Source organism: Hemicordylus capensis, chromosome 2 (assembly GCF_027244095.1).
Source record: "Hemicordylus capensis ecotype Gifberg chromosome 2, rHemCap1.1.pri, whole genome shotgun sequence".
Classification (NCBI taxonomy): Eukaryota; Metazoa; Chordata; class Lepidosauria; order Squamata; family Cordylidae; genus Hemicordylus; species Hemicordylus capensis.
The window spans coordinates 44614269-44628407 of record NC_069658.1 but is presented as its reverse complement, the minus strand read 5'-3'; the positions used below and the strand labels follow the sequence as shown (position 1 = coordinate 44628407).

General features: G+C 41.7%; 1 protein-coding gene across 5 annotated transcripts in view; it reads right to left on the bottom strand.

Moving 5' to 3' along the window:
• PIK3R1 (phosphoinositide-3-kinase regulatory subunit 1) overlaps positions 1-14139 on the bottom strand; it is an 89919-nt gene that overhangs the window by 22300 nt on the left and 53480 nt on the right. For all 5 annotated transcript variants that reach the window (XM_053295626.1, XM_053295629.1, XM_053295625.1 and 2 more), the window contains 5 exons: positions 10898-10990; positions 8309-8383; positions 5492-5623; positions 4274-4475; positions 4096-4175 (listed from right to left, as the gene is read on the bottom strand). In XM_053295626.1, coding sequence (XP_053151601.1) covers positions 4096-4175; positions 4274-4475; positions 5492-5623; positions 8309-8383; positions 10898-10990 — 582 coding nt within the window. The remainder of the gene's footprint in view (positions 1-4095; positions 4176-4273; positions 4476-5491; positions 5624-8308; positions 8384-10897; positions 10991-14139) is intronic.

Here is a 14139-nt window from a genome sequence, read left to right as displayed (position 1 = left end):
CCTGGCAACGATGGGAGGACCTCGGAAACTGGGACGCCGACCGACATGCTGAAAGTGCTGGGAGCCCCCACAGAGCAGCTGCATGAGCGGACCGTAGGCCAGGCACCTCCTGCTGACGTCAGAGAGGGACCACGTAGGGAAGGGAGGGGCGAAGCTGGGAGGAGGAGGAAGGGGAGGGGATACCCGGATAGTTAACAGCTGCTCATACCGAGGCTAAAAGGGGGCTAATAAAGGAGGGTGGAGGCCCGACATAGGGGGTTGGGGGTTGTCTGAGCTGCCAGCAGCTATTTAAAATGCAGGTGGCTCTTGATGAGGGGGCAGAGGAGAAAGAGTGGTGGAGGCCTCTGGAGAGAGGTAGCCACAATGATCCCCACAGCCCTGAGGACGACGAGACGGGTGAAGGCCAACCCCTGCCCCTCGAGCACTCTGAGGCCCTGCTGATGAAGGGAGAAGGCCCAAGTGACCCCCAGGTCGCGGCAAACATGTATTACTCATATTGTGCATTTCAAGTGGTCACTGCATTTCACATTAAGGCTCTCACCTGACTAATCAAATGAAGTTCCTTTAATTGATTAAATAATCAATAAAATATGCACAAACCAGACAATTTTGGGGTAGGGTGGGGGAAGCACACACTGTTGGGTTCTCTTTGCATGTATATGTGACAGCAGGCCCCATCTTAGTTAGGAGAATCAGTCTCTCCTGTGTGAAAGAGGAGGAGAAATGCCTCTTTTAGGATGATGGCATCCACAGTTTCTATAAAGAGTTATGTAACAAATAATTAGCATTTTAAAATAAATAAATGGAATGTCTAGTTAACCAGGAGCAGTCTTTAATCTCACCAACTGATTAATGCTGGGGACATACCTCGCTTGCATTATCTCAGTAATACACAAAATAGTTGTGTAACGTGGACCAATATTATTATTATCCCCAATATTGATATCTACCTGGAATGCATTTGCAACATGCAGTTGCCCAATGGCATTGGTTTCCAAAATTCAAGCCTGTCGTAGAGTCATAGCTGTATAACTTAACATTCTGTTCTTGAGAAGTCCTTTACTACCCTCTCCCGGCGCAGGATGTCGTTCACTATGTATTGCATTACCCACTGTATGTATCTCCCAGTTGGAAAGATTCCTTTCCAACTCCCTTGGCATAATCATAATCAGAAATTATTTCAAGAAAACACGCCCCTTCTATCAGATAGTGGAAAGTTCCAACATACAAGGTTGCTACGAATACATTTGCAGCTGGCAGGCAAAGGTTTGTGCAGTGAAATATGTTACACTGTTCTGGACACCACTCATTTAAACTGAATTTATTGGGATGTCACATGTTAATTCCTCTGCTGTGTTTATTTGTCCTGGGGGATATTTATTTTACCTTAGGTGGGATTCTTGCTGAATGACATGTTCCCCATAGGTGAGATCCTAACCACTCTATGTACAAACAGAAAGACCAGGCTTTTCCTTCTGATGCAAACCTTCTTATGAGACACCACTCTGGAGGGCCCCTTGACCTTAGGACAGAGATTTCTGAGGAGTGCAGGGAGCTGCCATTTGAAGGAACTGCTGCTGGTTTGAATCCTGACCTATATATTGCAATGACCTATGGTTTTAAGCAAATAAATGATGACTAGCTGGGCTGGGCACAGAGCGTCTACACCTCTAGTTTGTCACCTGTGCTGAGCGCCCCCCCACCGCTGTCACCGTTTTGTCACCTGTCCGCTGCTGCCTCCTTCCCCTGCCTATTGCCTCCTCCTTCGTCCTTGGCCCCATCCATCCCTGCCGCCTCCTTCTGCCACTGCCATTTTCTCGGTGTCCCCCACTCAGCCAGCCGGCCAGCCACTGCTGCCATTTTCCCCCTCCCACCCATCCCATGGCTAGCCTATCTGGAAGCTCTCTGCACTCTCGCAAGAGCTGCCAGGCATGGGATTAGCCATGGGTATGCCTTAGAGAATTAAATATATAGATCATAATCTTACAAATGGGAGTGGGGCTGGGGGGAAGAACAGTAGCTTGCTTAGGTCTACCTTGTAAATGCCTGAGGAGAAGATGTGAACCCAGCTCATGCTACTAGCCCCTGTGCTGCACCAGCTCTCTTTGTAGACCAGGATTTTACTGTTGTCTTGAGAAGCATGGATTTTGAAATAAGAGAAAAGATACTCCAGGTTCCTATACGAGACTCTTCAAAATGCATCTACAGCATTATACACATGCAGTTGCAACGATTAGTTCTCTCTACTCTCATCCCTTCCACTCTCTCCGCCATGGATTGGCAGGACTTTCTGACACAGAAATGCTTCCTGCACCACTCTCAATGAGAAAGAATGCATCCACACAGCACTTATTGGGAGTCCCTGCCTGGTCCCTGCAATGATCCTTCAGTTGAGGTTGGGTCGCATTGAGTGTGGTAAGAGCTGCCCCAGGTCTTATTATGTAATTAAGCCATGAACTCTGCTCACTGCAACCAGATCAGAGTTCACAGGTTCAGATGAAAGCAGAGCAATTATTTCCACACAAGAACCTGAACCAAGGAGAGGTTACAGGTGATTTTTGTGTGGCTACTGCTAAAGACGAAACCCACTCACCCCCAGCTGCTCTTAATTATTCTCCTTATTCTAGCAAGGAACAATACCCCTTATTCTCAGTTCATTCTGCTAGAACTGAACTTGATATGGAGGGATGGTTAATATGAGCCAAGACTCACTAGGACTTAACCCCATATCTACTTTCACCAGAGGTCAGTCCTAGAGCACTGTGACTAATAATACAGAGTACTAGTGAGCATGTGCAGAGTGGGTGGGGAAGAAACTTACAAGTCAGAGAAGGATTTTTCAAGCAGACTTGAATCCCAATACCCTTGTTTGAATAAGCACCACTTTAAACAATAAGACTAGTAGATCCTATGAATGAACTTAGACATCTTAAGTACAACTAAGAAGAACAAACCAATAGTCAGTCAACTAAACTCTTTTTGAAAAATAACTACCCACAGGCTTTGCCCTTGATGGCATATCTTAACATATCATACATGGGTACACAGGAACTTCCTCTCACTCCTGGATCAGGGCTTTATCACAAGACTGAGCAAGCAGGATTTGCATATCAGCACAACGCCTTTGCCTCCATGCACAGCCAGAGATTTCCCACGACTGTCATATGGATATTCAATTCAAAATAATAAAAACTGAAAGGGTTTTGCTACCCCAAACTGAACACTTCCTGTGTTGCTACAGGCAATAACAAACAAACAAAACACTGGAACATCTGCAAAAAATACAAGCTTCCTGTAGCCAAAAATTGGTGAGACCATAAAATTGAAAAAGTTGTACAAAATGAAGATGCAAAAATATTATGGGACTTTCGACTACAAACAGACAAACATCTGCCATACAAAACACCAGATATAACTGTAGCTGAGAAGAAAGAAAAACAAGCCAAAATAACTGACATAAAATATTTATTTGATTGATTGATTGATTGATTGATTGATTTTTATACCACCCTTCCGAGCTGGCTCAGGGCGGTTTACAATTAAAAAATTGTAGCAGAATAGAAGAAAAGCAGAATAGCAGAATAGAAGAAAAAGAAATAGAAAAAATCACAGAATACAAAGATCTACAAATTGAAATTGAAAGGCTGTGGCAGAAGAAGACCAAAATAATCCCAGTAGTAATTGGCGTCCTAGGCGCAATTCCAAAACAAGTTGAAGAGCACCTCAACACCATAGGGGCCACAGAAATCACCACCAGTCAATTACAAAAAGCAACTTTACTGGGAACTGCCTCTATTTTGCATCGATATATATAATAATAAAAACAATATTGATAATAAAATTCTGGCATCCCAGGTCCTTGGGAAGGACTCGATGTCTGGATAAAACAAACCAGTCAACAACACCTGTCTGACTGTGTAAACAAGAAATAATAATAATAAAAAATTCTAAAAAACAAATACAGATTATGTACTGTAACACACATAATCAATGATGTTAACCTAAGAACTATGAAACAGGCAGATACTGGCTCCCATAATAAATTGTGAAGTTTACTTAAAAATGCATCTGTTTCCAAAACACAAATTTTCTTACCTGGTGCAGGTTGTCTCTCATTCAGTTCACTGGCAATTAACACTTCTAAGATTTTTACGTGGTGTTCAGTATTGTCAGAGCTGTGAAAATGTCAATAATATATTGAAACATTAATGCAGATGCTGAACATGAATTAAATATTCTGCAAAATTATCAGATATATGTACATGTATCTTACCTTGCTACCTGGGATCTGAACAGCAGAAGGCTGAAAATTTCGGCTAGGGATCTTGCATTCAAAAGGTTTTTGGCAGAGGTCTGACAAAGCCTAGAGAAGTGTTTGAGCAGATATTGGAGTGTGGACCAATGCTGTTGAGGTATATTAGGCGATCTGATGAGCCTCTTCAGCACTTGAGCATTTTCCTCAGGGTTCTGCACTTCTGCAAAGAAATAAATGTCTCCAAATAAGCCTGGAATCATTCAACTTTTCTTTAAAAAAAGATATTCTGAAAAGTATCAATTTTGCAAGAAAAACATTAATTCCATCAGTGAAACCCAAGCTGATTTTTCTTCTGTAGAAAGCTTCAAAAACTGTAGCAAGCAGGTTGGAAAAGGAAGGAGCGACTCTACAAAAGTCAAATTGAAACAGAAGAATCTTTTGGTAAAAGACACAAGGTGTTCACAGTGTGCTGGCAAAAGTCTTCCTTCTGTTTAGTATCATACATGATTGGGTAATTCTGAGATGTAGCAGATAAACCTCCAAGGTGCTGTTCTAGTTTTGAAGGTTACGCCAGCAATAATATCCTGTCCCTAGAATTTACAACTGACTGTGAAGCCCACCACTGAAACAGTTTAAGTCTCACTGCCTGAAATCATTATTCTAGGGGATGAGCTTTATCTGTATGTATTTATTGCACTGTATCCCATAATTGCCAATGGACTTCAGAATCCTCTCTTCTCTAATACGTTTACCTTGCAAATGCTGATAAAAGGTTAACAATTAGCTCTTTCTGCATACAGACAAATCCTTGATTTGTTAACCAGTGTTTGTACAGATATTGTACTCGCCAAGACACACCAAGTTCTAAGATATGTTTTGAACATTATGTTTTAAAGCTTTTCTCCCATTAGACATTTTATGCCTCCACCTAAAAATGTAAGGTGAGCATGTGACAAAACACACATTTTCAATTATGTGTATCATACAGGTGCACGGGCTAGGACTGGCTGCAGCCACCCACCATGGATACATGCACTGCATAATGTCTGAAAGAGACCTAGAATGTGTATGTGTAAGGTTCAAGTCATATACGAGTCTTACATACACCTTCTTTTTGTGGTACAGTAAGCCTTCCAGAGCTTATATATACTACAAATAAAAATCAAACCGTACTGTTGAAGTTGAAGATTCTTTTTAAAAAGGAGAGAAAAGAAGCAGTTTACATATAGCACATACCTTGTGCTGTAGATATTGTTTCATTGTAAACAGATGCTGGAATGACAGGATTTGGCAGGTCCAGAAAGTACCTCTTCAAAGCATCTGATAAAATCTGCAGATCTATAGCATCAAAATCCACCGTAGAAACATCTGAAAAATGAGAGAAAATACACCATGCTTTGCATTTTGCACATTTCAATTCCCCGCTCCCACCCGGTTTATTTGTACAAAAGAGGGATCAAGCTTACACTTCAGTTTGCTTTGTAATGAAATATTAACAACACCCAAACACAACACCCAAATATGAACTTCTGCAACTATTTAAAAAGTTTAGGATATCTTAATGTAAGATACCAAATAAACTCTAGTTCAGCACACACCTTAAATCACTGTATGAAGACTTCTTTCTATATAAACTCTGCATCTTGAGACACATATTACATAACTGTATGCCACCATCCCCATTTCTAGTGGCAAGTTTATATGTAAGAAACAAGGTGGCCATTGATGATGATACCAGTTGACAGTTTAGACAGAAGAACACGACAAACCTGCACATTGGTGATGAGCTGCGAAACCTACAGGTGGCATATACCTCACAATGAGCACCTTCTCTAAACCACAGTGTTTCTATAATGTTCAGATCTCACAAACACTTTAAGTATTAGGTATGCACGTACTCATACATGCATGTACTCATACCTCTGATTCATGCGGTAATATGAGCAGATTGTTATAGGCCTTCCCAAAGTCCAAGTTATTTTAAACTGGGCTATGTTTTACATACTAATATTTTGTGTAAACAGTAATGCATAAAGGGCAACCAATGCTAGGGCCAGGTGAAAATAAACGGACGGTTTTATTGGCACTAGAATCAATGACTTAAGGTGCCAAAAATTCTAGGGATACATTTAAATGTGTGCACACATGGGTGCACATACATAATCTGCACATTAGGAGGATGAAATTCTTAGAAGTACATTTAAGTTTCCAAATATGCTTTGAAATCCCCAAATACATTTGCAGTTCTGCAAAGTATGCTACTACAATTATTTTAGACAATTATTTTAGATTACATTTATCAGAGTTCTAGGCTGTGAATGGTAAATAATTTATTATTATTCTAGAAAGAAAGTGGAAACCCTCCTGAAAAAACTAAAATGTTGGGGGTTTAATTGCTGAAAGCTAGTTCGAAGAGAAACAACGGGGTGTGGGGAGGTTCAGTTGAAACAGCAAACTAGTTGAGCAAAAATATTGCATTTTAAGGCTATGGGCCAATTGGTTAAGCTGATGTAAAAATCAAACACTTGATTGTGGAGGGTCCATTTTCCTAAGGCACAAGAATCTATCAGGACCTAAATATACAAGCTTGTAATACAAATGTATAAATAAAAGTAAGAAGAGCCCTCCTGGATCAGGCCAAAGGATCATCTAGTCCAGCATCCTGCTTCACAGTGCATCAGGGAACATCTGGGAAGCCTGCAAGTGGGGAAAGGAGGGCAACTGCCCCTTCTGCTGGTGTTTCCAGGCACCTGCTGCTCAGGAGCATGGCCCTTGCTAGTAGCCCTATCCTCCTATCCTTTACTAGCAGTACAGGCAAAGGTGCCACAGTCTCAAAGACTGTGATTAAGAACAACCATATTACACTGCTTTCGGCATCCCACTTGTTTATGTTAAGTTGAAAAAATCATTGCACAGGTACTGAAGGCAATGACATTTCAGAATCACTGTGAGAATGAAAGCACTATTCTTCTTTTGCAAGGTACTAGATTTAACTGACATTATGCAATTGAAAACAGATTGGTTAGGATCCAAAGCAACTAGTTCAGCATGCCCAAAGGGGCTTTGGACGTTTTCTTGAAAACGACTCCCCTTACTGCATAGGGAACTGCTTTTGAATCGGAGGGGACTTTGAGAGATACTGTAGCTTGTGATATGGCACAGGAGCCTATTATTTTAATAGGAAAAGGGTGGGGGCTCACAAAAGCACCCATGCCCAAGCGTGCCCAAGTCCTTAGGTACACCTAAGGATAATCTCTGGATCCCAGCCATTATAAATAAGTTAGCATAAGCAAAGAAAGGCTTGCTCTTTAAGGAGGCTCAGACTACAAGCAGGGCCCTGTTGTACCTTGCATTCTTGCTGTTATTTAGCCAAATATCTGGCATTGTTAAAAGGATTTCCAGGAAAACCAAAATACCTATATAATCCACGTCTCAAGTTTATAAATATATGGGTTTTCATTTATAAAATAAACCACAAACCTTTATAAACTATAAGCCAATGGGTCCAAGATTATAAACTATGGAATTCTCTGCCACAAGATGTGGTGATAGCCAACAGCTTAGATGGCTTTAAGAGGGGTTTAGAGAAATTCATGGAGGACATCTCTATCCTCCAGACTATACTAGTCTGAGGGTTATAGGCCATACCACCTCCAGCCTCAGAGGCAAGATGCCTCTGAATACAAGTTGTAGCGAAGTAACAGCAGGAGAGAGTGCGTGCCCTCAGCTCTTGCCTGGCATCTGGTGGGTCACTGTGCGAAACAGGATGCTGGACTAGATCGGCCTGATCCAGCAGGGCTGTTCTTATGTTCTTGTACTTTCCTTCTTTTAATTGGTGGAACATGGGGTTAGTTTGACTCAATGCTGTATTAGAATACCAATAAAAGGCAAAAATATTCTAAATGTTGGTTGTTTGTGTGTTAACATTACATTTCAAATCTACTCTATGCAGAACATAAAACATAATACATACATTTAAGCACACTGAAATCTTTCATCTTAGTTTCCAGTAAATATGTTTCAGATTGGGTTGTAAGAAAAATAGTTACCTACCACACTCAGTAATTTGTCTTAATTCTGCAACACCGCTTGACCCTTGTGACCTGTACAATGTTGAACATTCCAGACCTTAAAAACAAAACAGATTGGCTTTATGAACCAAAACATCTCCTGTGACTTTCTTATTTTAATTTCACCCAATTACCTCTTTGTAATAAGAGTTAATATGTAGTTGTGTGATTCTGTTTGCAATCACTCACATACAACTGAACCCCACTCAGGGTACAATCCAAAACCTTGACTTTGAGAATCTGTATTAGGGCTAAACCACAAATAATGTGAGAGATGGTGTGTGTGTGTACACACACACTTTACATAGAAGAAAGCCATTTCCGATTTGCGGATCTCTGCACGGTACACAGTATTGTTCTTTTATCAGAGCTGGGAGGGCCCGCTTAGAGACATCTGTCTCTTAAGAGCTCTAGGAGGAAAGAACTGGGATGGGCTACACTCCCTAACACTCTGTGCATGCCTTCCAAGATGGCATAGGGGTCCAAGAGGGCTCAATTTAAGAGAGACAGTGTGCTGTCGAGTCGGTGTCGACTCCTGGCGACCACAGAGCCCTGTGGTTGTCTTTGGTAGAATACAGGAGGGGTTTGCCATTGCCTCCTCCCATGCAGTATGAACTGATGCCTTTCAGCATCTTCCTATATCACTGCTGCCCGATATAGATGTTTCCCACAGTCTGGGAAACGTACCAGTGGGGATTTGAACCTGCAACCTCTAGCTTGCTAGTCAAGTCATTACTCCGCTGCGCCATTATTAAGAGCTCTAGGAGGAAAGCACTGGGAAGGGCTAGACTTCCTAGCACTCTCTGCACCTCTTCCAAGATGGCGTAGGGATCCATTTCCCTTAAAGGAGCCCCATCAGCACCGGCCAAAGTACAGCACTGCACAGTTGGAGCAGCTGCCTGCACATTGTGCCAGGGGGACTGTGCAGAGTATTTTACTCTGTTTTACGACTGTTGGGGCAGGCCCCCCACCTTCCCAGGAGTACGGAAAGACCAGTGTGCCCTGAGAGGAAGGCAAGAAAGGAGGCACCCCGGCCAGGGAGCAATTGTCCTCAGCTCTCGAAAAGACTAAAAGTCTGAGACGTTTTACTAATCTGTTGTTTGTGTCTTTTAATACTGTAAACCGCTTTGGGTGCCTTTGCCAAGGCAGAAAGGTGGTATAAAAATGTTGTAAATAAATAAATAAATAAATAAATAAATAAATAAATAAATAAATAAATAAATATTCAACTTTGGCTGAAGCCTTGCACAAGCCTAATAAACAAACATTAGTCAGGGAATTGCACTTAGGGTTGATGAAGGACACTAGACTAGGAGAAAGGAGACCAGGGTTCAAATCTCAACTCACCCACAAAGCAAACTGAATGAGCTTAGACCATTTACTATCTTTCAGTTTAATTAACCTCATGGTGTTGCTGTGATGATAAAACACCCTCAGAGGAAGGGTGGGATAGAAATCTAACTAACAGTAATAATAGTAAGAATAGGTGATCAGGGACTTGGGAAAAGAACATTAGCATTCCTTGGAGGCTGAAACTTCTCTCTCCTGCCTTTGGGAGGTGTCATTCTCAGCTAGTGGGACTGGAAAGGTAGAGAAAGTTTGTAGTAGCAAGTTCAAATTTGGACACACAGAAGCCAGATTAAGTCGTAATGCTAAACTATGACTAACCCATGGTTTAGTGTTATTAGCATGAGCCTCAGGCTCACTACTTGGTTTGTTTTAATCAGTTTGTGAATGAGCCAGAATAGCAAACCGACTTGTGCCAGTAACACTAAAGCATGGTTTAATCACAGTGTAGCACTAAAACTGAATTTGGCCAGACAAAGATAACTTTGGTAGATGAAGTTGGTTAAAACTGAAGCACTTTAGCGTTCTTTCTGGGAGTCTGATGCAGGATTAGCAGTGGTGATGTCTGCCTTCGGAGTCTATTTTAACCTCCCAAAGTTGTTCATACTAGTATAGTTGTAAGTAAACAGGCACTACAAAAAGGCACCCCAAATTTCCAGGGCTCTCTCTCACCCAAAGGCAACTATACCTTTTCAGCACTGCCCTCAGTGCTTCTCACCACTTAATGATACTGAACAGTTTCCACCCACTTCTGGACCAAAGGTTTACTGCTGTTTGTTTCAGGGGCAGTGCTTTTGCTACCTGAAGTGAAAGCATTTTATTGTTCTGGTACTTATCCAAGTACATACCCTTTAGGAAATATCCGTTTCCATAAAGCTGCTAGGTGGCAAACTTTGCAAGCCTGACCACTATCTTAATATTCAAAGTAGCCACTCTTCAAGTAGCGTCTGCATACCAGTAAGATAGGTCTAAATTTGATTTGGTTGAACATCCATGCAGGGAATGGGAGGCGGGAATTAAGAAGCCCACAGACTGAGTCCAATTCTGACATTATTGCATAAGCACACAAGAACTGTGTAAGATCAAGCATTACCTGATATGGCTTCTGACACTTTACACATGGCACTTGCAATGCAAAATGTGACTCTGAATAGGTGCTACTTTGAATGACTGGACACACACAGCAAATTAACAACATGCCAGCTCCACTCATCATCTGCATTACCTTTTCTTTCAATGGCTTCCACTAACTTGACAAGGAGTGGAGGAGCACTGTCAGGTGGTGAAAACTGTTCTGAAAGTTCTGGAAGTGTGAAAGCTGTAAAAAAAAAAAAAGAATAAAATAAAGCAGCTGAACATAAATTACAGTTAGAATTTATGAACGTCATGGGATGTAATGCAACTGGTTAAATTTTAAACACTGTGCAAATTCCCTTTATTAGCTGTCAAAGTCTATGCAAACAGTTTGCTCGGCACTCCTTACTTGCGCATTAGAATCCTAAATAATCACGATTAAAATAAAATTTGAATCCCAAATATCAGAGTTGATATTTAAACCAAAACCATATACATCCAGTATGCGGCATAGTCTTCGTGGACACTTTTCTGCCATAAAGTATTTAAGAAAAAGAAAAGAAAGAAAAGAAAGAAATTTATTCCCTGCCAAAAGAGGGGATAGCAATGCTCTCCCTGCACACTTGAGATGTTCACCTAGGAAGCTAATTTAGAGTAAAGGGAACTTGTGTTGGTTGTCCGTGGGCCCCACTGAGTGACTGTCTCTGCTAGAGAAAAGGTGGTCATGTATTTTGCACTCACAGGAATGAGTACAGAGTATCTGTATTCAAACATGCTGGGAATGCCATGAGATGGATCCTGTGTGGTGGTTTGTATGCGCTTAGTGGTGGGGACTGGATCCTGTTTGTGTTCATAGAAACACACACTGTTGCCTGGCATTGGGGAGCCCTGCCATGCCTTCCCTAGACTCTTTGTTCTGATTTGTGTTCTCCTTTCCAGAGTCACTGCTAGGCATAATGGCATGCCTATTGCCCTCTAGAGGGCACCACTGATTGCCTGCCACGATGCGACGATGCCTCATTCTCTCATGCACGGTCCATCTGTTCTGTAGAATTCAGAGGGGGAAAGTGATCACTTTTGTTTTCTAAGGCCCTGGCCTGTGATTTCCCACCACCAGGAGCTTTCCCAGACTACAGGCTTTACCGTGGGTTTTCTGCGAGGCTTTACTGAGAGTTCAAAGTTGCCCCCCCCCCCGCAAGAAACAACGCAAAAAGTGGATTTTTAAAAATAAAACCCAGATATAAATCAGGCTACATTCTAATGAGTGATGAAAAAGCCAAATTGTGTGTGAAGTGTTCCCTAATAACTTACAGGAACTTCAGGGTAAATTTGGCTGATATGTGAATGGATACCTCTACTGCAGAGGAGATGAGAACTAAAAACCGGGTGTGAAAAACTTCCAGGCTCCTGTCTGTCCTTAGAGGCACTTACTGCTGCTTTAGCCTCACACTGCCTAGACAGTGTCATCCCTACCCAAGCTCCTCTTCTGCAGTTCTTTTCAAGGTTCTACTGGGCCAGTTTGTTATCTTTGCAACTTATGACCTCCCTCGCTTTACATGTGCATTCTCCTCAGGGCAAAAGGTGTTGGCTGGTGACTGGCATTGGTTGAGGGAACCGCGGCTATTTTACAAGGTGTTGGCTGGCTGCGAATCATGATGCCTGCTTTATCTTTCCTGTTCCCCATCACTAATGACCACACATGTCTTCCATGTGCATTGTTTACACAGGCCTCTGTGCCAACATGTGTTCTGCACAGGCACAGAACCCACATTTCCATGAAGAATAACAAGTTATAAGTATAGAATGTATACTAGCCTCCCATTTGAGACAGAAAAAAAGCGTTAGTTGAGCTCCATAAATTCATGGAGGACAGGTCTATTAATGGCTACTAGTCTGAGGGCTACAGGCCACCTCCAGCTTAAGAGGCATGATGCCTCTAAATACCAGTTGCAGGGGAGCAACAGCAGGAAAGAGCACATGCCTTTACCTCTTGCCTGTGGGCTTCCCGGAGGCATCCTGTGGGCCACTGGATGTTGGACTAGATAGGTCTTGGGCTTGATCCAGAAGGGCAGTTCTTATGTTCTAATGAGCTGACAACTAGCACCAGCTGAGGGAACTATATTAATTAATTAATTAAAATTTTCTTATATACCACCTTTTCCAAAGACTCTAGGTGGTGAACAACAATACCATTAGCAATAATAATAATAATAATAATAGGGCAAACACCTGGCAAAACAGGTGGGTCTTAAGAAGGGCCTTAAAAAGCAGCCAGGGAGGGGGCTGAATGAATCGGGGGGGTGGGGGAGAGTGTTCCAAAGAAGCGGGGCAGCCACAGATATATACTCTTTGGGGGAGCAACTCATAGGGAGAAAGGCAATAGCTCAGTGACAGAGCACATGTCAAACTTTGCATACAGAAAAGTCCCAGGTTCAATCCCTGGGATGTCCATGTAGGGCGATCCCTTTTTGAAACCATGGAGAGCTGCAGCCAGTCAGCGCAGACCTAAATGGACTGATAGTCTGAATGACTAGAAGGGAGCTTCCTATGCTTCTAGTAGAATGGTTTGCAAAGCCTGCAGTTTCTACAAAAAACACATTAACATATCAAAGTTGAAGCTTTTAGTTTTCAAAACATAACTGTAACAGCCATTTTTTATTTTTATTTTGCTATTAATCATGGCAAATTCAAAAATTATAGCACACCAAGTCTAAAAGGAATTCTTGGCAGTGCTGATCTGAAATATGTCCATCAAACAAATCCTATGAAAAGGTTGTTCTTCCCTGCCCTAATATGGAGGAGTCAGACGTAGTTGTCCCAAATAGACTGTTTGGCAACAAGGAATGATTTTTATAAAAGTTTAAAAGAAGGCTTATATCCTAAAAAACCAATAGTTTCAATAGATATCTATATCAGACATGTTTTGTTTTATACATAGAAGTATATGCACTCAAAGTATGCAAATCAATGCTGAATCCATAGATGAATGCCAACTGCGTTATCCCAGTGCATACACATATTATATGTGTATACATACACACATATGTATACACATACACATGATTTTCCTACAAATGATATTTGCACAGTAAATAGGTATGTGCGAAGCAGCCCTGAGAGAGACGAAAACGGGATGAAATACTTGGCTCAAAATAGCTTTACACTGCCTTGTCTCCTTCACTCCCTCTGGTGGTTTCTGATAGGAAAGCAAATTGCAGGTCTTCTCTCTTTATATTCCTGAGTCCAATTTTATAATATTCTCTCAGAACTGCAGAAGTCATTCAGAAATGTTGAATCGCAGCTAGAGATCAGCTATGGAGAATACAGTCTAAAGGCAACAACAACGGCACCTTCCCCTTTATATAGCCTTCATTTTGCTCCAACTAGAGACCG